At 39.1% G+C, this 23,433-nt stretch overlaps 1 protein-coding gene across 3 annotated transcripts in view; it reads left to right on the top strand.

Moving 5' to 3' along the window:
• LOC128855366 (DNA-binding protein D-ETS-4) overlaps positions 1-20,207 on the top strand; it is a 71,298-nt gene extending 51,091 nt beyond the window's left edge. The window contains exons 1-5 of one of the 3 annotated variants that reach the window (XM_054090221.1): positions 2,177-2,490; positions 2,696-3,758; positions 6,938-7,098; positions 16,793-16,865; positions 16,928-20,207. In XM_054090221.1, the coding sequence (XP_053946196.1) occupies positions 2,759-3,758; positions 6,938-7,098; positions 16,793-16,865; positions 16,928-17,286 (1,593 nt within the window). In that variant the 5' untranslated portion in view covers positions 2,177-2,490; positions 2,696-2,758 and the 3' untranslated portion in view covers positions 17,287-20,207. Of the gene's footprint in view, positions 1-2,176; positions 2,491-2,523; positions 2,626-2,695; positions 3,759-6,937; positions 7,099-16,792; positions 16,866-16,927 lie in introns of those variants that run through there. The other 2 variants (XM_054090220.1, XM_054090219.1) reach the window with 2 other exon arrangements.
• Positions 20,208-23,433: the final 3,226 nt, after the last annotated feature.

Here is a 23,433-nt window from a genome sequence, read left to right as displayed (position 1 = left end):
GTCAGAGACTTAATCACGGCTGGACTATCGGAGAAAATGTTAATATCTCTCTCGCTCTCGCGTTTCCTAAGCATTTTGCGTGCCTGCAGGATCGCAAAGACTTTTGCTTGGAAAACACTAGCAGTATTCGACAGTTTAAAGGACATAGATAAATTGGCTGATTCAGAGAAAACCTCTTCTCCGACTCCCGATTCCATCTTTGAACCGTCAGTAAAGTCAGAGGTGCAAGCTTCGGTGAAGATTTCCCCCTCGATCCGCTACTTTGCTCTGATTGAATTTGGTAGAATCGGTGGGTGTGAGTCGTCGCACTTTTGCAATTTATTTCTGTATTGTTAATGTAATTTATTCTTCTACCTACATTCTTGTTCCCATTCTCACGTCTCTCTCATGCAACTACACCGATTTGGCGTCACGCTCTCACTGATGGGCGCACTCTTGTTTCTACTATTATTGAGTGATTTTTATAATAATGAGGCAAAAGCCACAAATTCGTAGTCGAACGGCGGTAAGACGGAGATCGTTACTGATCGTTGAGGTACTCATTTCGAGGTATTTTCCAAAATCTCGTATGCAAGAAATGACATAACAAATGAGTTCGCACAATGCATCAAAAGAAGAGACATTCAAAAATGTCTTACACACACAAATTTAAACAAAGTGCCAGATGAACCAACTCAGAAACAGAGAAATTATTTCATCAAGATTTACTTTCATGATAAATATCGCATACTTTTTGAACAGAAAGTTTAATTCAAGGCACTAAAAAATGTGCTAGTGGTGGCTCTCACGAGTCTTAAAGTTCCTGTCCTTAAAATGTGCATAGCTATGCCCCATCAAAGGCCTTTCAGAGAGGGCCGAAATGAGCATGATAAAGTTTTGCTTGCTGTTTTAAAAGGATTTTTTTTCCTTGTACACTCCTCTCGGCAGCATAGGGCCTCGAGAAGACTCAGTCTTGCGTTGGTTCCGTTTATCTGTTTTTGATTTCTGAGAGGGTAGGTGATTAGCCTGCTACTACCTGTCCTGAGTAGTGGGAATGACCTTCTCTCGTTGCTTAGGCACAATGCCTTGATACTGCTTAGAGCGCCATCTTTGTGTCACATTTTTCTACCAGAAGGATCGCACAGATGGTTGGGGACTTCGCTAAAGTGGTGCGTCTGCGCTATTATCGCGGCTGCCCACTCCCTCTTGCTGGCGCCACTGTTGTAATGTGTAATTGTGTGTGTTTTTTTTTGCTTGTTTCAGCAGCCACAATGCAAGTAATGGGCTGACTATTGTGCGGAAGTAAGGATGCAAAGGATAAGTTTTTGAGGTTGAGGAATGGAATTGGAGGATTTTTTTTGTTTTTAATGGAATATTTAAGTTTAATTTTATTTTAAGTTCTGTTTGATTGAGTATTGCAGTAATATGATTTTGTCCAAAGTCAATGGTATTAAATTTCAAATTTGTATATGCAAATGTATGTAAAAAAATTGACTCCCATATGACGACTGCCCACTGTGCGGCTCGCTCGACACGCTTCTGTCCTAGCGAATGGGCTACAAAAATATAAATAAAATAATTTATTTTATAAATTCTAAACAAAATAGAAAGAATAAATTATTTTACCAACAACAGCTTGATTTTGGCTTTCTGCTCAGCTTTGCACTTAAGCTTGAGCCGCGCTAAAGTTGAGCACTTTTCCATTAAGTCTTTTAAGAACGAAGCGAAAAGTAGTTTTGAATAACTAGCAGCCAACAGGGAAAGGCAGCTTAAAAGCGCTCAGCGGCAAAACGAGTTCTAAAATGAGATGTAATTTTTCTAGCCTGCAACTTTTCTACTGCACTACTACGGGGAAATTCTAAAAATACACCCATAATTGAGACACAAAGATCGAATGGCTAGCATGACTCGTATCGCAGCAGCTGGTCTCTGTTGCTCGGGGTTTGAGCTTTTCCCGCCGCAACAGCGCCGCACACTGCACCCTTTTGTGCACCCTTCTTCGTGTACGGCGGGGTTGTCGTGTTTGCGTGCATTGTCGAGGGTTTTCTCGCTGGCAAGGGGGTGTTTGTGCTAGGCCAAATGCGGGCTTTTACAGTTTAGCAAATATTGCAGTTGGGATTTTTCTCTTAGTCGCCCTAAGTACCGTAGACGCTGTTGGTGTCACTGTTGTGTTGCTGGCGTCATACAGACAAGCGTGCAAACTTTGCGATTGGAATAGAGACAACGGGTGAGGCAAAATCAGCGATCGCTTTACTTTTTTAGCGGCACAGCAGAAATATTTAGCACTGTCATGGAAGCTGGAGTGACTAGTTTTAGCATGACGCGCTTTGTTGGCGGTGTGTTTAGCGGCATTCGCTCCGCCAGCGATCAGATTTTATGATTGATCTGATTTCGATGGAAACGTACGCGGAAGTCAAGGCTGTGATTGTGATAAAAGCAAATTAAAGAAGTTAAAAATATCAACAATTTAAAAGTTTCAATGAAGTTTTCTTTGAATAGTGTGAAACAAATGTGAGTTGATACTTGGTTCCTTTGTCGAAATAGAGTTTAAAAGCCAAAGCAACAAATTCCTCACGCAATTAGGCAGTGTGGAAGACGAAATAAGTTACTCAAATCAAACTGCAAAATAAAATACATCAAGATATGGTTAATGAAATGTGTACTTGAAATGTTGAAAACGATTTACAACTATTTTTTTCTATCCCTCTCCTTTCAGTTATCTCAAAGCAATTGCTTGACTCTACCTCATCTGACGTCTGCTACAAACACAGCAACGCCGATGCAATCCTCTGCCCAGCTATCGCTTTCACTCAAGGTGGAACAAGCAATTTCCGCAAACGCATTTCTCGAGCCATCACCTTCGTCTTCGTCTTCGGCTTCGACGTCATCTTCCTTCAGCGATCCTTTCGCAGCCTACGCGAACAACTTTGATCTATCACTACTACCTCAAGATTGCGCTCCAACAACAACCGGGAATATACCCACCATTGTCTATCAGTTTGGTTGCAATACGACCAATATACCAACGCCGACATCGCCGCCCGTAGCAGCCACTCCGACAACACCCGTGCCGATTAGCGCACTTTTAACGCCACCTGAAATTAAAATCGAACAAGCTTGGTCGTTCGGCTCCTCTATCTCCCTGCCGGAGGAGATCAAGCGGGAGCCGCAACAGCAACCGATGCTAAAGTCGCCCAATCAGCTGATACCACCACCACCATATCCGCACATCTATCCGTCACCTCAGTCGAGTCCTGCTCAATCGGAATACGGTTTGCCACTATCACAATTTGCCAGTTGCTACGAGTCAGTGAGCTCATCGCGTTCATCGCTGCATCCCGCTTCACCGTATCCTTTATTAGATGCCTGCAATATCAAGCAAGAGTTGCACATCCTACCTCCCTCACCGCCGGAGTCCAATTGCGAAACGCCATCGCCGCATTCATCGTGGCCCGATATCAAGTCGGAGCCCATTGATGCTGATGTTGAGGCGTTAATAGACTTGAATATGTTGCTGGACAAAACCGAGTGTCAGTTAAAACAACAAACAACGATGCCTATACAGCAGCAGCAGCAACACCAACAACATCAGCAGCAGAAGCACAATCAGCAAAGTCAAGATCATCAAATGCTTCGGGAGTTTTTCGAAGAGAATCGTTTTCCAATGGGTTGTAGCATGGACGAAGTTAGCGGCAATATCGAACAAGTGATCTCAATGGCTCTCGAGGATACGAAGAGTCAGGCAGTGGAGACCTGTGCCAAATTGCGAATATCTCAAGGTAAGTACTGTGCTGAGCAAACGGTACTTATTTAGTGGCGATAACCGGCAGTTATTCTTTGATAGGAGACCTTTGCATTAGTATTCATTTGTAAGGGATGTAGTTTGAATAAATTAGCAAACGGATAACGGGTTGATCGATTGATACCAAGTTCGAAATATCAACAACAATATTACCTGTTTTTTTTTTTAAGCAAATTTATTTCATTCCACCCTAGCCAGAGTTAGTTTATTGACGTTATTGCGCGGATAAAACTGCCACACTAGCAGACCTTGGCCAAATAAAAATCCAGTAAGGAATTAAGGTCCTTGGTTTTGGGAGCAATGATGAAGATGAGGTAAAAATCTCATATGAAGTCGAGGATTTACATTTAAGGGGACTATGGTCCCACACAGAGCATAAAGTTTTCATAGACTCGCATCCCAGGATTGTGGCAATTACATTTAGCTCCTTTAAGATTGACCAGTAAAGAGCTATCTTTTCCAGTTTTCCATAAATGCTTTCAGTTTAGGCAGAACATTTTTAGGATAAGCACATGAAAGGTGGCGCAAAATTAATCATCCATTTTTTAATTTAATTACAATAATTTTTTTTTTTATCACAAAGCACGAATCTTTCTTTGTCCAAGTGTGCCCATTCCTTGGGCAACCATACCAACCTAACCTAACCTAATTTAATAACTTTTTTACTAAATGAAAAAACAAAAAGAATGACAGTCATTTTTTTAGACCTTTTCGCTCTCCATTGCTAGTCTGTTTGTATGCTGCAAACATGATTGACGTGAGCCGCAATTTGCAAAAATTGCAAGTCTTGCGATAGGGTGATTAATTTTGCGCCACTTTGTACGAGTGCATACATATATTTATATATGGCGTTAGATGTCTAGTTAGGTATTCCGAAGAAAATCCCTTCTAATTGGAGGGGAAAGACTCCCATCGATTATGATTATGAGCCTTTCTGCTCCAACTAGAAGCGACTCTGTTAACTGTAAAGGCCCTTTATAAAGCGCTGCTGTTACTACTTGTATTTCTTCTCAGCTAAAAAGCCTTGAAGTTATAAACTAACCATTAGCCTTTTATAGAAAATCTGAAGTAGCAAAACCTGATGCATACGTTTAAATTTGTTTTGTATGCAAATTTCGTCTTAACCCGAAACTTCTCTCATCGAAGATAATTCTAAGTAGTTAGCCCACATTGAGAAAAAGTGACGGAGCAGTAGTATTGGAATTTGTAGCGACAATCAAGCTGCACTAAAAGCCATTGCTAATTCCCACTGCTCTTCGAAATTAGCTGGTGAATGTAAGGCAAAACTGACGAGTGTTACAAACCACAACAAAGTTTGTCTTATTTGGGTGGCTAGGGTACGGGTTGGTATTCTAGGGAACGAGTTGGCTGACAAAGTGACTATAGAAGGCTATGCAAGCATACCACTAGGCCCTGAACTCTTGCTGAGTGTCAATTCTGCATCAATTTTACTATGCATTGACGACTTCTTGACGAGTCTAACCATAGAAGACGTTGATCTGAGTTGGACTCGTGCAGAGTAGCCAAGTGCTTTGGGAAAGAACCAAATAGGAAATTAGCGACCTTTCTCCTGAAACTTAGTGGTAGGCTCTAAGAGAACTAGTGGATGAAGTTACAGGGCACAACGCTTGAGGTCAGCATATGACTACCTTGGGAATCATTGCCGACCCAATATGCCTAACCAGTTTTGGAAATAAGGACACTGCAGAGCATTTTCTCTGTAGTTGTCCGGCGTTTTCTAGAATAAGACTTAGGCTGTTGTGTTGCGATGTACTGAGTATGGATATGGCTCTTAAGGTACATCAATGAATCCAGAAACTATGCGGAAGAGTGACCTCAAAGAAAACTGTTCGGCCTTACCATCCATCTAATATCTACCCTGTCTCTTTGTTCTATCTACCGTAATCTGTCCGAATATAGTACAATGGAGAGAGAGCGAGAGAGTTTTGGACTTGCCCAACCCCCCATAAATCTAATATAATTAAGCCACTCTAGCAAACTCTGAGAATCTTTTTTAGCGAAATAATCAAGTAAATCATAATTCTGAATATGGTCCCTTATTGCACAGATCACAAAATTTATAAAAAAAGTTAATATTTTTTAAGTTAATATGAAAAAAATGGCACCAACGGAGTTTTTACTCGGTGAAGCCTCTTTGCTTTATAGCCGCGGTCTACTACGCCTGCAAGCTTTAATTAAATGGTGAATGACATTTTTTTTTTCGATTACGAATGGGAATGGCTATAAAAAGACGTAGGATTTTAGTCCTTTAGTTACGGTGGTTAAGTGTTAAGGGCCGATATGTATTTTGAATAAAATATTTTTTTTTTAGGAAATTATTGTCATTTTTCTTTATTATGATAATATTGACTTGGCTCAATTACGCATAGAACAAAATATTGGCCAAATAGCCGCCACGGCCTCGGCCGTACACCTCCAAAGACCACCAAATGAAAATAGTTCCTTAACTAAAGGGTGGTTAAGTGTCAAAGGCCGGTGTTGATTTTAAATAAAATACAATTTTTTTAGGAAATTACTGACATTTTTCTTTATTATGATAATACTGGTACAACTCAATTACGGCCTCGGCGGCACATTTCCATCCGATGGTCCAAATTTTCGATGGCGCTGAGGCATAATTGAGGTTATATGCCGTTAATGTGCCGAATTATCTCTTCCTTTAGCTCTTAAATTGTTGCTGGCTTATCGACGTACACTTTTCTTTCAAATAACCCCAAAGAAAGAAGTCCAACGGTGTCGTTGACGTTTAAGTGTGGTTCACATTTTACAAATTTTAATCCAAAATTCGAAGTTGAAAAAAAAAAATTCCACGAAAATTGTTAAAAATATAATTATACATAAATTTGAAGTTAATCGGACAATTCGGGTTATGAGTTGGTGAGACTTAAAAAATGTACTTTCGAGAAAAGTGTGTTCAAAGCGTTCGATGCGGACTAAGAGAAGACTCACCAAAATTCAAAATAAAAGTATGATATTTCCTCTGCCTTAATGCTTTGAGTACTTCAATTTCATTTTCAGAATATTGCGACGTATTTTAAAGAAAAAGTTCTTTTGAAATTTCTACAACCCCTCTAGGCAACCTCTCTAGCATCCTTTACTTGGAACCGCAAAAATTAATTGTTCCCTCCTTTTTAGATTCCTGCGATTGGTCAGTTTCTCAAGTGCACGCCTGGCTACGTTTCACGGTGGAGCAGTTTAAATTACCGGAAATCGCGGATTTGGAGACGAAATTTCCGGAAAATGGTGCAGCACTGATTTTGCTGAGCGAGGAAGAATTCAAGCGAAGAGTGCCAGAGGTAAGTTAAGAAAAACGAAACCTATTATAATGTGTGAAAGAGAGCTTAAAAGCACATTTTTGAGCATTTCTGGGTCTATAAATGATTACCTACAAATTCATGGTAAATTCATATTATGCAACAGCACCCCGTTTGCCAAGTAGATCAAATTAAAATCATACAACATACAAACAAGCTTTTCCATTATACAAAATTTTGTAGGCTTTAAGATGCATTTGCCCCAAAAATACAGTTAATTGGCGGCTTACCAAAGTCAGGGGCGGGTAAGAAATGAGCGGAAAATAATGAATGGTGGCGGCAGACAAAAACACGAAAATCGGTTATCAATAAGAGACCCACAAATGAATGTGCATTGAAAGTGATTTGAGCACTAAGCAGTAGAAAAAAGTTAAAGAAAAGAAAACGAAAAAAATTTGTTAAATCGACCATAAAAAATAACCAATAAATTAGCTCGTATATGTAAATACGAAAGAGTTACAAAATCAAAAAACCGAAAATAAAATTTGCACAAAAATGGATAGTTTAAAAGCGTACAATTACAAAAAGGTATAGCTAAATTTGTTGAAGGTAAAAAACAAATGCACATACACACATATGTACATATAAGCGAAGAGGAGGCGAGAAAATTGAAGAAACAAGTTTCGTAACTCCGTTGACGTCATTTACAACGCTGAGCCGCGCGGCATACACGCAAGCACACACACACACGCGCACTCAACGAAGAAGCAGCGCGTGCGGCAAAAAGCCATAATTAAACCACACAAACAACAACAACAGCAAGAGTTAAACGGCAAGGTGCTGCAAACGCTACCAACAACAAACTAGCCATTAGTAAGCTTTTAACGCACCACAAGTGGCTTGGACACCGGCTAGAGGAGAGGTACATAACAGATATGTGTTAAATTTATTTTTGGAACGGCAAAATGGAAGATCAAAAATAAATAAGGAAAACTAGAAGAAAAAGTATATATTAACTGCAAAGCAGTTAGCTAGGCAGAGATTTACGAAGAGCGTGCGAGAGAGAGTGAGAAAGAGAGAGAGAGTAGCCAAAAGCGTCAAATGAGCTTTGGAGAAGTACTTGAATAGCGGCAACAATTTGACTACTTCTCCTCGCTGCTATCATTTTTTTAATTTTTGTTGTGATTTTTTGTTGATGTTGCTTTTTTTTGTTTTGTTTGTTCTATAAACGAGTATGCAAACGAAAGTAAATGAGCACCGCAGACTGTTTTACAAATAAGTGCAACAGTAGCAAGTGGAGAAAGATTTGAGTGAGTGGCGTCAGTTAGCCAGAGAAAAAAATAACATCGTGACGGTGCTTTGTTGAGATTTAGCAACATCATTTTGGGGGTAACTACAAACTAAGAAAAATAAGCATTTTTAAATTAATTATTGGCGATGTTTCCTTTAATGTCTGCGCAACCTGAGCTCTCGGCCTCTCTCTTCATATTTTAAAATTGTCTCCAGTTTACGGTAAGGCCTGTGAGACTTATTGGGTTTGAACTTCTCGTGACGCAGAGAAAATGAGCTCATTTTCACGAAATTTTATGTTGACCAACTAATTTTTCGCACACAATGAAATTCTAGAACTTATCTAGAGGCGGTAGATGTCATCCCATTGCTTGTTTATGAGGGCATGATGCAGCGTGTTTCCAGTGAGCTATTGCAGCCTCTCAACATCTAACTTTCTATGTATTACTAGACTCTTACTCTTCTGTATGTGGACTATGTCTAAATTCAGGCAATAATCCAAGTTAATGCTAAGTTAACGTCAAATTGGATTGATTTGCCTATGGATTGCAAATGAAGTACATTTTTAAGCTTTTACTGAAGCCTCAGGTCATTATATTGGTGCACCTACTTTTATATAAAGGGTGAATTTTTAAGAGCTTTAGGAAAGTTTTTCAAAAAAAACACACGTAAAATTCAGAAAAATGCATGCAATTTTTATTTTAATCGATAGTACAGTCCATATAATTTAATGTTTGAAGATTATTTCATGTAAATGTTGACCGCGACTGCGCTTCAAATGGTCCATCCGCTTAGTCCAGTTTTGGACTCTCACTCTTTCCAATGTTTCGGCCGGTATCTCGCTTATAAATGCTTTAATGTCATTTTCCAATGCGTTAATTGAAGCAGGCTTGTCTGAATAGACATGAGCTTTAACATAGTCCCCCAAAACATAAACTAAAGGCGTTATATCGCACAATCTGGGTGGCCAATTGACAGGTCCCGAACGTGAAATAAAATGTTCACCGAACTCGCCGCTCAACAAGTCCACTGTTACGCGTGCTGTGTGGCATGTGGCACCGTCTTGCTGAAACCACATGTCATGCAAGTCAAGCTCTTGCATTTTGGGCAAAAGAAAGTTGGATATCACTTCACGGTAGCGTTCACCATTCACAGTTACGTTACGATTCGCAGCATCTTTGAAGAAGTACGGTCCGATGATACCTCCAGCCGATAAACCGCACCAAACTGTGACCTTTTCTGGATACATGGGTAGCTCTTGCAATTCTTCCGGCTGATCTTCACTCCAAAATCGACATTTCTGCTTATTTACTTACCCATTGATCCAAAAATGAGCTTCGTCGCTGAACACAATTTTTCGATAAAAAAGTGGATCTTCGGCCAACTTTCCAAGAGCCCATTCACCAAAAATTCAGCGTTGCGGTAGGTCGTTCGGCTTCAATTCTTGCACCAGCTGTATTTTGAAAGGCTTCACACCTAAATCTTTTCGGAAATTTTTCCACGTTGTTGAGTAACAGAGGCCCAATTGCTGCGAACGGCGACGAAGCGATAATTGATGGTCATCATTAACACTGGCCGATGCAGCTGCGATATTTTCTTCAGTTCGTACTCTACGTAAGCATGTTGGTGGTTCGATGTCCAATAATGTAAATTTGGTTTTAAATTTAGTCACAATAGCTCGACTAGCCGCTTCAGTGGGTCGATTAAACTGACCATAAAATGGGGGTCAGGCTAAAAAGCCCATTGCTGTTGAAAGTGGGTAGATAGACAAGGAGGGAAGGAGAAAAGTATCAGAGAAAGAGATAGAAAAGAATAGAGACAGAGATAAAGATAGTTAGTCGTGTGAAAATTTTCCAGATTCTTTGGCAAATCTGTAAATCTGTGTGCCGCCTTACTTTTCTATCTATTGAATTCAGGCAGTCTCTCTTTTATGTACTACCAACTCAACAGCGTTTGGTGTAGTAAGCTGAATAAGAGACGCTTTTGGGATTACCCGAGCTCTAGACTTTAATTATTTGAAGCAAATACGATGCAATTAAGGTGTGACTACACTGTGGTAGCTGCATAGGGAGCCTCAATCGCACCAGGCAGCTCCGCTATTTTCCATTGCCTAAAGGCATTGGCGCTGGAAGCTAAAGAGCTGGCAACAAAATACCACTACAAGAAGCACAAAACCCTGCTCTTGTTTCTTTTTACTGATGAGTAGTTCTCTTACTTTGTCTTGGCATCAGCTTTGCCCACCCTTCCTTGGGCAAATATCGTTAAAAAAACGTATTTTGGAATTTGATCAAAATAAAATTTATTACGCCTTAAAATAAATTAAAAACTTTTTTACATACAACAAAGCAACACTGTCATTAACCATACGCAACAAAGTTAAATATAAAAAAAAACTAAAGACTTTGCTGCAAAAAATGCTAACAAAATATGAGAAGCAACAAAAACAGAAACAAACAGACAAAACCGGCAAAGGCACCAAAATGCCAAAACCACCTCTCACAACAATCAAAACAATCGTAACAAGAACGACAACTACAATAGCAACAACCCAACGATAATGATTTGGCAGTGGAAAAGAGGAAGAGTACATCGCACGGTAGCTCCGCAGACAACGACAGATTGACCGCGATCACGTCAAAGCCAGTCAGCCAAACGAAAGCATGCGCGCACGGAGCGGCAAGAAGAAATGTAATCGATGAAAAAGCGAAACGAAAAAATCAGTAACCGTGGTCATGGACGAAGGTGAAAAAGAATGCGAGTGTGAAGGTTGTTTAGTGAAATTGTAGCTGCCGCTATAGTGGACCTCCCTGCTACCCGTGCCCCGAATGTTGGGGATGGCGGCATCATTTTATGGCGCGGGACGGTAGTTTGGCCAGAAGTGTTGGCAGCACAAAGGCCGTTCATTGCTGTTACTTTGTTACTTTGTTGCTTTGCTGCTACGAACCAGCTGGAAAATTATTATGCGCCGAATTGTGATAATTTACCAAAGCTTATGCGATGTGCATAACACGAGAAGCTATCAACAACAATAATTCAATGCAGCAACAGAAACGGCTGCATGGCTAGTTGTCGAATGGCAACAGTAACAACAACAATGCAATGAATGACACTAGCAACATCTACAAGAGTAACAACAACAACAGCAACAACAAAAGATCTCGCATGACGATGTGGAAATAAAGTAACTGAGCCAACGACCAGCAACGACATTGCAAGGTGAAAGTGAGCCGATTTTGTCGATGTGTTTGTTGTAGTTATACTATGTTGTTGTTTTTTGATTTTTGTTTTTGCTTTAACTATCCCGTACTGCATTGTATTGCGTGTCTTTTGGAAGTTTAGCTGCTTGTGCGCCAATCCATGCTGTTGGGCCAATTTATTGCCTCTCTTACATCCTCTACTCTCCTGCCCATCACTCACCGCCGCTCACTCAATTCGGCGCAGTTGGTCGGCCAGCCGACGTACTCTTGTCTATAAATATCACAATGCTAATGGTTTTGGTTTGGGTTTTTGGTTTGTTGTTGTTATTATTGTTATTGTTTATTGTGTCTGCATTTGCTGTTGCAGTTTCAGACTGTTGTTGGTTACCGTGTCAGTTGCAAATGAAAATATTCCATCAGTGCAGCTCAACTGAACGGCTACGCCGGCGTCGTGTTTTGCGTTACATTTCTTGTAGTTATGTAGTTGTTGTTGTTATTATTAGAGATGGCGTTACTTATTTTTTTTTAATTCCAATTCGCACTTTGATTTGGGTAAAAGGAAAAAAGTTAACGAAATCGAAACAGAAATGTATGTGGATGTGGAAAAAAATTAAGAAAAATTTCATATAAACAAACAAAATGAAAAAAAAGATGCAAGGACGCTACTTAAAAGACCACGCAACTTTTATTAAATCTGCCTTTATTTAAAATTTTTTCGAATATGAATTTATGAACTGGCCTAAGAGACTCGCCATAACTACAAAATTTCGTTTTGAAATCGTTTATTGCGACATTAACGTCAAGGACGAGCAAGGCTGTATTATAAATATTTGGATCAAGAGAGATTTTTTATCGATTAGTCGGCAGCTTCTTTTAGCCCAGATCACAACGCGCCTTTATACTCTAAAGAAAATTGAAATTAAGTTGGTCCAGAGTTCGAGCATGAAACATCTCTCCAGCAGGTAGTCAAAAGCTTCCATACATATGTATATACTTATGTCTGGTGACTGTGGCGCCCATTCCATTACGTCGATCTAACTCTCCTCAAACCATCTTTTAGCAACTTTGCACGTGTGTTTGGGGTTGTTGTCTTGCTGGAACGTCCAAACAAGCGGCATTTCGTCTCTGGGATATGGCAGCATGATGTTTTTGACTATATCAACATATGAAGCGCTAGTCATCATTTCCTTAACCCAATGAATGGGTTCCACGCCTAGCCAAAAGAAGCATGCCCAGGCCATAATTCTAGATGGTGCTTCTTTTGGCTTTATTGTTTTTGTTGTATACTTTGGCTAGTATTCGGTGTTAGGTGGTCGTCTTACATATTGGCGCGATCCCTTTCCACCATACAAGACGATCTTCGACTCGTCCGACTATAAAATGTTGCGCCTTTTGGTCAAAGGCCAATTTATATGTATGTTCTTTAGCGAATCGAAGTCTCTTTTCTCCATGCTCAATTTTGAAGATTTTCATACTCACCTATTGATCAAAAATAAAACTAAATTCATGTTGCTTTGTCAAAAATCCACAGAAATTATTTAGTTTTCAATTTCATCTTCGTATATGGACAATCGCATTCCAAATTTAAATTAAAATCCAGTTGTGGTCGTATTGTATAATAACACCATTTCTTTTAAAACACTTTTTTTTTTGGGCTTACATAATTTTTAGAAAATCAAAGACAAAAACAGAAACTGTAATGATGGCCCCAAATAAATAATGAGTGACTAAGTCTCGAATGAAATTTATGTAAATGAATGCTGCGGCTGGCTTTCGACGCGGCAAGGCCGAATTTCGACACAAAACAAAAACCAGCAACTGACTTAGCAGCTATAGCGAAGCGACTAGGTAAAAAAGCTTAACAGTTTAATGAAATTAATTGGTCTTAGGTATTTCTTAGTATGATTTAAAAAAAAGTAATTAAAAAAAATTATGAAGCAAAAAATATTTTATTTTTAATAATAATACAGTTTACGCAGTTAAATCAATACCTAAATATTTAAAAGATAGGCCTTTAAAAGTGCAGAACTTTGAAGAGAAGCAAAAATTATTCGATCTGTAGCAAAAATCAATAAAGAAGAAAGAACAAAGACGCACAAACTCAGTAATATTCAAAGATTCTGGATAGGTGGCAAAAACGTGGATAGGGCAAACTTTATAAATAAATAGAACAAAATAAAAAATATTTGGTGCCTAAACTTCTAGATTTTTGGTCGAGGTCCTCCTCCTCCTATGTTGTTCCCCAAATGGTAGGTAGGTAGGTTGGTAAAATGGTTGACGACCCAGTTTCGCACTCCTCAAGTAGCACTGAAGCGCCGTTTTGATACCATTGTGAGACCTGCAACGGGCAGATATCTTCAACCAGTCAGAGGTGTTGATATAATGGAGGAGATTAATTGGATTTAGGTTGGCGCACTGCCCCAAGCTGTCGAAGAAAGGAGCACCCAGTGACCTTAGTCGTTTAGCTGTCAAACCCGGAAATTCACAGAGAAAGTGCTCAACAGTCTTCTTCTCTAAAATGTCCCCACAGCTTCTGCAATGGGGGTTAAATGGTAACCCTAGCTTTTCCGCATGTTTGCCGATCGTCCAGTGATCGGTAAGCACAGTTACGAGTTCGGAAATTAAATGGCGTGGAGTCCAAAGGATTTTCTGAGTCCAAAGAGTTTTCGAAATACCACATAAAGAAATGAAACCTGATCTTTTCTGCGCTTTCATCAAAAATAATTTGTGCAGTTCCCCTTTAACAACTGTCAGCGCGATGCTGATGACCGGGTAGGAGGTCTCTGAGGTCAATTCAGTCACCTTCCTGGCAAGCTCATCAGCAATTTCATTTCCCTCTATGTTCCTATGTTCTGAAAGAAAGATCAGAGAAATGTTACCTGTACACCCAAAAGATTGGATCTCCTCCTTACATGAGCTTCCTTGTTTCATTCTGCACCATGGCGTCGTCAGAGCCTTAATTGCGGCTTGACTATCGGAGAAAATGTTAATATCTCTCTCACTCCCGCGTTCCCTAAACACAGGATCGCAAAGACTTCTGCTTGAAAATCACTAGCAGTATTCGGCAGTTTAAAGGAGATAGGCAAATGGGCTGATTTAGAGAAAACTCACGCTCCGACTCCCGATTCCATCTTGGAACCGTCAGTGAAGACAGAGGTGCAAGCGCTTCCACGACATTCGATTCTACGTTACCGAAACGACCCGGATTTATATCCGGCCAAGGACTGTCACTCCACTAGAAAATAGTCTAATAGGATCGCATCTCCTTATTGGCTGCTTAGTAAAAATTCAAAAATTTTCAAAAGTTCCAATTATTTTCCAACTTTGTACCAAAATAAATCTGTGCGCAACATTCATAGAGCACTGGCGCTATCATCGGTCTCATTTTTTTTTTTTTTTGAAATGAGTAAGAAGCGGTCGATAGTTCAAATTTAAAAAGCTAGAGGGACCACTTTTTCTGTGCTTGGTATCCGACACCTAAACAAAAAACTTAGTTCAATTCTCTTTGTTATAAACGAAATGGCGCAATTTAGATTTGACTTCTTTCATTAGGCGATGGGCATTCGTTTTTGTTACGGTATCTGCCGCTCTCTACCGCTCTCCGCCAACTCATTTGAAAATGATGTTAATTTTTTATCTCTTTTCTCAGTTTTAGCAATTTTCTTTTAGCAATTGCGCAAAATATTTTTCAATTGGTCTGAATTGTCAACTGTTTGGTGGACTGTGGTTCTTTCGAACAATATTTCCCCCCTTTATTTTCATGCCAGTTCATGGCAAGACGTATATTAGTACGATGCTAGATCGGATCAGAGCAGAACCGAGGCTATTTATTCCTTTATAAATGACAGCCAACGTTTTTATAAACAATCCTTCTTATAAATTTCCTGATTCATAGTGACCGTGGTAATGAACGTTTTGCTTTTCATACCATACTGGCAGATGGCTTGCCAAATCAAATATTTTTTAGTGCACTTACGCAACATTCTTAGCTGAAAGACACCAGGGACACGAGCTCTCTTCGTTGCAGCATAAAACTCACTGCTCTGAATCTGCTTAAGATTTGCTTTGTCTATAACCACACAGCCATATTTATGGATGACTAGACTGTATTATTTTTACGCACGTGCTTTCGCCCTCTTATTAGGTTTATCATTTCAATTGGCTGCAAAAATCTTCTTATAGATCGTTAACCTACACTTTTGCGCACTTCTTGAACGGAATATTTCGACTTGTAGATCTGTTTTGTAGCATCTCGAAGTGAAAGGCAAGGATCTTTTCGAAATACTGACACCACTCCTTTGGCTTGAGACTGCGACACAAATCCTTTTTTCTTCCACTTTCAGCCCTTTGTTCAACCGACAAGGTTTCATTGAACTTATTTCGCACATTCGTTGCCGTACTTTTCGGACTATTTAAAGTTTTTGCTACGGAAGTGTGCAATAAATTACCATCTTCTTGCTTTTTGCGCATAATTTTCTCCGTAGGCTCACACTTAAACGAATACATTTTGAGGAATACGTAGAAGTTACAAAAAGAGAATACGCCCAATTAATAATGACGATAAACACTATGAAGATTTCTGCTCATTTTTTATTTACAGTTAGTTTTACACAAGAAACAGGCAAATACAATCGACTAGTTTTTTCGTGTCCATTCTTTGGAAGAACTTTCTCCGTTAAAACTCCGAACATTACAATGGCAGACCCTAAAATTTCAGTCCTCGATTTTTCGTCGCGATCACCCATAAGCAATGAAGGTTTCAATCGAAGCATTGTACACATTTTTAACTTACACATAAAAATACTACGAGAACTGCTCTCTGCATCCCGAGATTAGTAGTTGCTCAATTTATTGTAAATTTAGTGGCAAATCATTAATAAACGCTTTGTTGTCTATATTTCAAAAGTAATTTTCTGCGATTCTTGAGGTATGAATACCTACAAAAATTCAGATAGAGTAAAACCTCTCTTGGTCAGTCAGCTTTTGTCCATCCAAGAGAGGTGTGCACTCAAAAGAGAGTAACACAAGATTTGGTAAAGACCAAAATGTCCGCTCAAGAGAGTTGTCCAGCTAATAGAGATGACCGTTAGGCGAGGTTATTCCGTATTTGTTGTTGTCAACAAAGCTGTATGTGTCTATGTAGCTTGACTAACAGGAATTAAAACACCTTTTCTTAAATTAAATAAAAAATACAAAAGTGCACTAAGAAATATTTATAACCCTTTACTTTTTTTGTTTTTGTCTCGCAGGGTGGATCCGACTTATATGCCCAACTGGAGGTGTGGCGCTATCACTTCAACAGTAATGCACCGGACAGCGATGGTAAGAGTAAAAAGTTAAATTTGGTTCGTTTTTATGCTAAATTTTCATCTAAACTCTTTCAGACGACGAAGAAATGCTGCCCACTACGAGCGCCTTAGCTGTTGCAAAAACAACAGAAACTAAGCGTTCTGGCCGCAGCGGTGGCTCACACATACATTTGTGGCAATTCCTGAAGGAACTCTTGGCCGAACCACAACTGCATGGAACTGCCATACGTTGGATTGATCGTAATCGCGGCATATTCAAAATAGAAGATTCCGTACGAGTGGCGAAATTATGGGGCGGGCGTAAAAATCGTCCTGCTATGAATTATGATAAATTGTCGCGTTCGATAAGACAATACTATAAGAAAGGTATCATGAAGAAGACGGAGCGCTCACAGCGTCTGGTCTATCAATTCTGTCATCCATATCAGTTGTAAGTGAGCCGCAGCACATATTTGTGAATTAGAAGTGAGTTGAGCAGAGAGATGACTGTTTAGCTGAAATGGAGAATGGAAGTGCAGATTTGGAGAGCGAACACATAAAGATGAAAAAGGAGCGAAATGACAGCCACCGGAATGGCATTATTGAGTAATCGATAATTTATTGCTATTTATTTATTTATTTATTTATTTATTGCATATGCATATATATACATACAAATTTATTATGAAGAGATATTGCGAGCATGCGCAGAAGTTGAGAGCCCAATTATTTATTTATTTATTAACTTATTTATTAATTAAATTATTTATTTATTGATAACGAAAAAAGTGCCTACAAATACTTCATAAGCCAATACAAATCGATGGTCACAATGTATAGAATACAAAAGTTGCGCTCATCTCATACTGCTAGACCACCAATTCTCTACAATTGCACCACAGCGATTTGTTTTTTTTTCTTTTTGTTTCTGTAATTTCGTGCGCTTCTCTCATTCGTTTTCGTTTTTTCACATTTCTATACCAGTGTAACGTCACACAAAAATGATGCCTCCTTGATGAGCGCAATCTTGTATTCTATGTATAATTCTTGATCAATTATGGTTGTTGTTGTATTACACAGTAGCAACAGCATTGCGCTCGGAGCCTAACAATTGAGTTGTAATGTTTTTGTAATTCTTGAATCTCTGAAATGTCCAGTGAGTAAATACTCTTTTTTCGAACGCTCGATGAGAGTCAAGCGAAATAACGGTTTTTTTATTTTTGTACTTATTGTCATGTAAATTACCGTTTATCAAGTAAGTGTAAGTGTAACAGAGCAAGATATGATAATGAGACAAACGCATTGCTACAACACAAGAAAATATATACGACTGACTGAATGAAACAACAATAAATTCATATAAAAATCAAACACATACAGAAACATTTGCAAAGACTAAATCCAACCAATGACTGCATCAATCGAATTTGAGTATGCAATTTTAATCATCAGTGCCTTTTTACATGCATGCGTGCATATGTAGGTGTGCATATAAGTACTTTAAGGAGGTTTTTAAGTTGGCAAAGAATCAGAAATAACTTGTACATAAAAATATAGATAAAATTCTCCGAAATACTCGCAAAAATTTGCTAAAAATAGTAATCTAAAATATCACCAAACTGCATCGGCTCTATTGATTAGATGACAATTCATATGTCAGTCAGTTTTATTGCAAGATATGCTCGTTAGCACTCACACCAACACATGCCTGTTTCATATTACAAATGTATGCACCTGTTTATGTGTAGCGGTAACACTGGAAAGCCATATATCTATGATATATCAGTTTAAGTTCTATGAACAAAAGAATTTAGTTTTAAGTTTTGAGGCGAAAAATGTAAAGAAAAAATATTCAATATGGGTCTACATGTAATCCTTTAAAAGGCAGTGCGCGCTTTACAGAAAACATAGTAGATATAGCAATTTCAAAGTTAATTGAAACCCAAAAGAAAGAAAGAAATGCTGCCTTGAAAATTTTTTGATACACAAATTTTATGAATATTAAAATGTAAAAAAAATTTTTGATGAACATCTCGATTTTCTGCAAAGCTTCTGTCAGCAATAAGGAGTTGGTAATTTATTTATAAAAAATAAAAATATTTATATGCACGTTGATGTGACAATAATTTATTAGCTGTTAGGGAATTCGAATTGTAAATGGATATGTTTTTGGTGTGGGTCATTTATTATAGCTTTAGAGAAACTGCAAAGTGTAAATGTCAAAGACAAAGCAGAAAATATTTATTTATTTATTTATTTATTTATTTAATGACGTTTTTTATAAACGAAGCAATGTGTTTGCCATTTCAGCAAAAAAAAACAAAACTAAGTAAATATTTTTATAATTATTTATTTATTTATTGTAGATTGTTTAAGCGAACAAACCAGTTGTCATAAAAGTGTAATAATTTATTTATTTATTTAACTATTTATTTATTAAATTTTGATAAACAAAAAATACAAAACGAAGACAATGAACCATTTGATGCCACTCGTTAGCGATTAAGCATATTTATTTATTTACGTATTTATTAACTTATTTATTTGCATACAAAAAAATCAAAAAAAAAAGAATCAAAATAACGCAAAATAAAGCTCTCGGTAGCAAAAACGAGGAAGGAGATGACTAGTAGGAACATAGCTGTGGACTTTTGGTCAAATAACTTGTGTGACTTTTACAGTTCTGGCGCTTAGATGCATACATTTTGAGCTTGCAGAAACAATTTTTTATAAATTATTTCAATTTATTTTCCAACTTAGTGGGATTACTATATCCACAGCTGTGTATAGTTACCACTGCAAGTTAAATTGCCTTGAAACTTACGAGTTTAGTGCTACCCAATAGTTAGAAAGTGCCAAGTCCATCCACGTTCTTGTGCCAAAAGTCCACAAATATGTATCAGTCAATCAGCCCAAGAACAAATGCCATTTGAAAAATTCGTTTTAACAACGAAATACTTAATTTATTTATTTATTTTAGTATTTAGTTGAAAATTAATGTTTTTGATAATTTTAACTACCTACTAATTTATTTATTCAATTTGCGGAACGGCCAATTTGGCGCCTTCAAGTAACTTTAAGTATTTCAGAAACCACAAAGTGCGACGAGCGTTGCCACATATTTCTGAATATTTATAACAAATAACTCGATGGGAAATTAAAAGTGGACTCAAAACAAAAACAAAAACAAAAGGCGAACAAAGATTTGTTTTTTGCTCACTATTTATTTACTTATTTATTGTCGAACAATCGATTATTTATTCCATAATTTATTTATTTATTAAAAACAAAAAAAAATATTTATTTATTTATTTATTGCAAGAAGTTGTAACATTTCGATAATTGAAATAAAACGCAAACGATTTGTGTCAAATAATTGTGCTGCATATTTGGTTCTAAAGGACAGCAGGTGATATGAGGTAAGTGGAGAACGAACTACGGGGGTGGATTAAGAAGTAGTATAGAGCAAGGTTCGAATCTCGGTGAAACACCAAAATGATGAAAAAGTGTTTTCTAATAGCGGTCGCCCCTTGGCAGGCAATGGCAAATCTCCAAGTGTATTTCTGCCATGAAAAAGCTCCTCATAAAAATATTTGCCGCTCGGAGTCGTCTTGAAACTGTAGGTCCCTCCATTTGTGGAACAACATCAAGACGCACACCACAAATAGGAGGAGGAGCTCGGCCAAACACCCAAAAAGGGTGTACGCGCCTATATATAGAGCAAGGTGGCACAAAATTAATCATCCAATTTAGTTTTTGAATCACTTTCTTACTAAAAGCAAAACCATGATTTTGAGTGATGGAAACCTTATTTTTGAACTTTATACACTCCACTGCTGGTTTGTTTATGTAACTGCAGCTTAAGCGGTGGGTAGCATAAAGAACGGTGACAAATATAGCGCGCGACGCCATTAGCGGCGGACACAACGCATGAAGTTATGTGCAATAATCCAGCTAGACGTCAAAAATGCCTTCAATTCGGCGAGGTGGTCAAACATTTTGTTGTCTCTAAGAAATCTCCAAGTCCCTGAATATCTAATACGCATAATACGAAGCTACTTTAGGCATACAATCTTGCAGTATGACACGGATGACGGTTTAAAGACGTATACAATCACTGGTGACGTCCCTCAGAGATCAGTCTTTAGACCCTCACTGTGGAATGTCGTACAACGGAGTATATTTGGGTGTTTGGCCGAGCTTCACCTCCTATTTGTGGCGAGCGTCTTGATGTAGTTCCACAAATGGAGGGACCTACAGTTTTTAGCCGACTCCGAACGGCAGATATTTTTTATGAGGAGCTTTTTCAATACACTCGGAGGGTTGGCATTGCCTGCCGAGGGCCGACCGCTATCAGAAAAAAAACTTTTTTCATTTTGGTGTTTCACCGAGATTCTAACCTACGTTCTCTCTGTGAATTCCGAATGGTAGTCACGCACCAACCCATTCGGCGGCCGACGGAGTACTCAGATTAAAATTGCCGGATAAAGCAACTCTGGGAGGCTATGCCGACGAAATCGCTCTCGTGGTCACGGGCAAGAAGCTAGACCACCTGCAGGAGAAGTGTAATGATGCAGCAGCGAGAGTCCTACTATGGCTCTCTGCAGCAGGGCTGAAGTTGGCCATACAAAAAACAGAAGCGGTCCTCGTAACTGCGTGAAGAAAAAAAGAGATAATGAAATTGCGGATAGATGGCGAGGAAATACTGTCGCAAGAGGCAATAAAGTATTTAGGCGTAATGATTAATGTACGGCTCTGCTTTAAGCAACAATTAGCAACTGTGGGTTCCAAAGCAGCAGCAGTCAACGAATTCTTCCACACATAGGCGGACCGCAAGGCGGCAGAAGGAACCTCCTGGCAAGGTTGGTGGATTCAGTCCTTTTATATGCTGCTCCTATATGGGCAGGAGCTAAGCCATCGAATGTTAGACCCGTAGATCAAGTTCACCGAGTGCTAAGAGTCGCGTGCGCATACAGGATCTTTTTAGACGACGCGATTTGCGTCATCGCTGGAAAGCTCCCAATAGATATATGATACTTGTGCAGGAAATGGGGCATGACAGACAAGGAGTAAAGCCGGCAACTGAAGCGAAAGCTGCAGAACGTCTGCATTCGTTAGAAAAATCGCAAAGCAGATGGAACTCGTCCACTAGCGGCCGTTGGACCTATATATCCCCAAAAATAGCCAATGGGTGACCAGAAGGCACGGAGACGTAGACCACTATTTAACCCAAATATTGAGCGGTTACGGACGTTTCTTGGAGTACCCCCATCGTTTTCACATGGAGGACACTTCGTTCTGTACAAGCTACAACAATGCAATAGAAAGCGCGGAGCACGTGTTCTTCTACTGCAATCGTTTCAACGAAGAACGGCGAACGCTTGAGTTAGTCTTGGGTGAACAGCTGAGCCCAGACAGCTTAATCAATAACATGTGTGCATCACATGACTGTTGGAACGCAGTTAACGGTTTTGCAAAGAGGATAATTATGCACCTGCAACGGCAGCGTAAAACGCAAAGTGAAACAAATCAACCCTCGATAGGAGGTGGACTGTCTACGAACTGACGACAAATCACAGACGGTTGAGTTATGTGCTCACGACGGCATAAAACGATATAATATTACCGCAATATCTTCTTTGCTGCAGATGCAAAAGAAACGTGGATAGCGTATAACATCCATACGCCCATTTGAGAGGAAGCTGAGAGAATGTCACACATACCACTGGTATGACGGCACAGAGACGTTAGAACACAAGCCTATAGCATGAAGCGGGCTACAAATATGGAGGACCCAGACATGGGTGAATAGTGTTGCTACATTTAATGGACACCGCTCTGGGCCTTCCCGAAGTAATTCAAGGTAGTTTACGGCAGGGATTCTCCCCAGAAGAGGAGGAGGCATTGTTTTAGTGACTACACCATTCGACGCAGTTGACGACGGTCGCTGTATGGGCGAACGCATTTTGAACCCTCCTCACCCACAAAAAAAAATAAATCAGAAGGAAAAGAACCAAATAAGTGGAAATAGAAAGTAGGGGATATGGATTATAGTATGACGACCAACAGTGGTCGAAGATCCATCGAGCGCCCCACGACACAATGACATGTGGGGATTGCTCCCAATAACATTATAACATCCCTCGGCCTCGGCTGATTTCCATCCTGGAACTGCGTTAGCATTTCTTCGAGGTAGAACCGTGCGTATATCTATTGGCACAACAGGTTCTTGCGTCCAGGCTCCTCTTTTTTGGGCTTATGTAGGCTTTACACCATCGATGGTATCCACTCCTCCCACTGCGTTCAGAAGCGGTTGTGGTGAAAAAGAAACATCGGAAAATGTGCACTAGTCCGATACTTTCAAAGTATTGTCTTGACTTTTCTTTGATACTGTAGTGAGTATTTGACTCATTCGTTTGTGGCTATCGTCGGTTTTTCTAAAACAATTCATCTCCCCTGCCGAGCTGCTAGGAAAGGTGGTTACAAAACTTCAATAAAACTAATCTGATTGGCCTTGTCACCCGTTTAATTGCTAAGCTAAATTAAATCTACTGCTTCTGCCGTTGTTGTTGCTGCTGGAGATGCAACTCCTGTTATCCTTA

Source organism: Anastrepha ludens, chromosome 2 (assembly GCF_028408465.1).
Source record: "Anastrepha ludens isolate Willacy chromosome 2, idAnaLude1.1, whole genome shotgun sequence".
Taxonomy (NCBI): Eukaryota; Metazoa; Arthropoda; class Insecta; order Diptera; family Tephritidae; genus Anastrepha; species Anastrepha ludens.
This window is presented reverse-complemented; position numbering and strand designations above follow the sequence as displayed.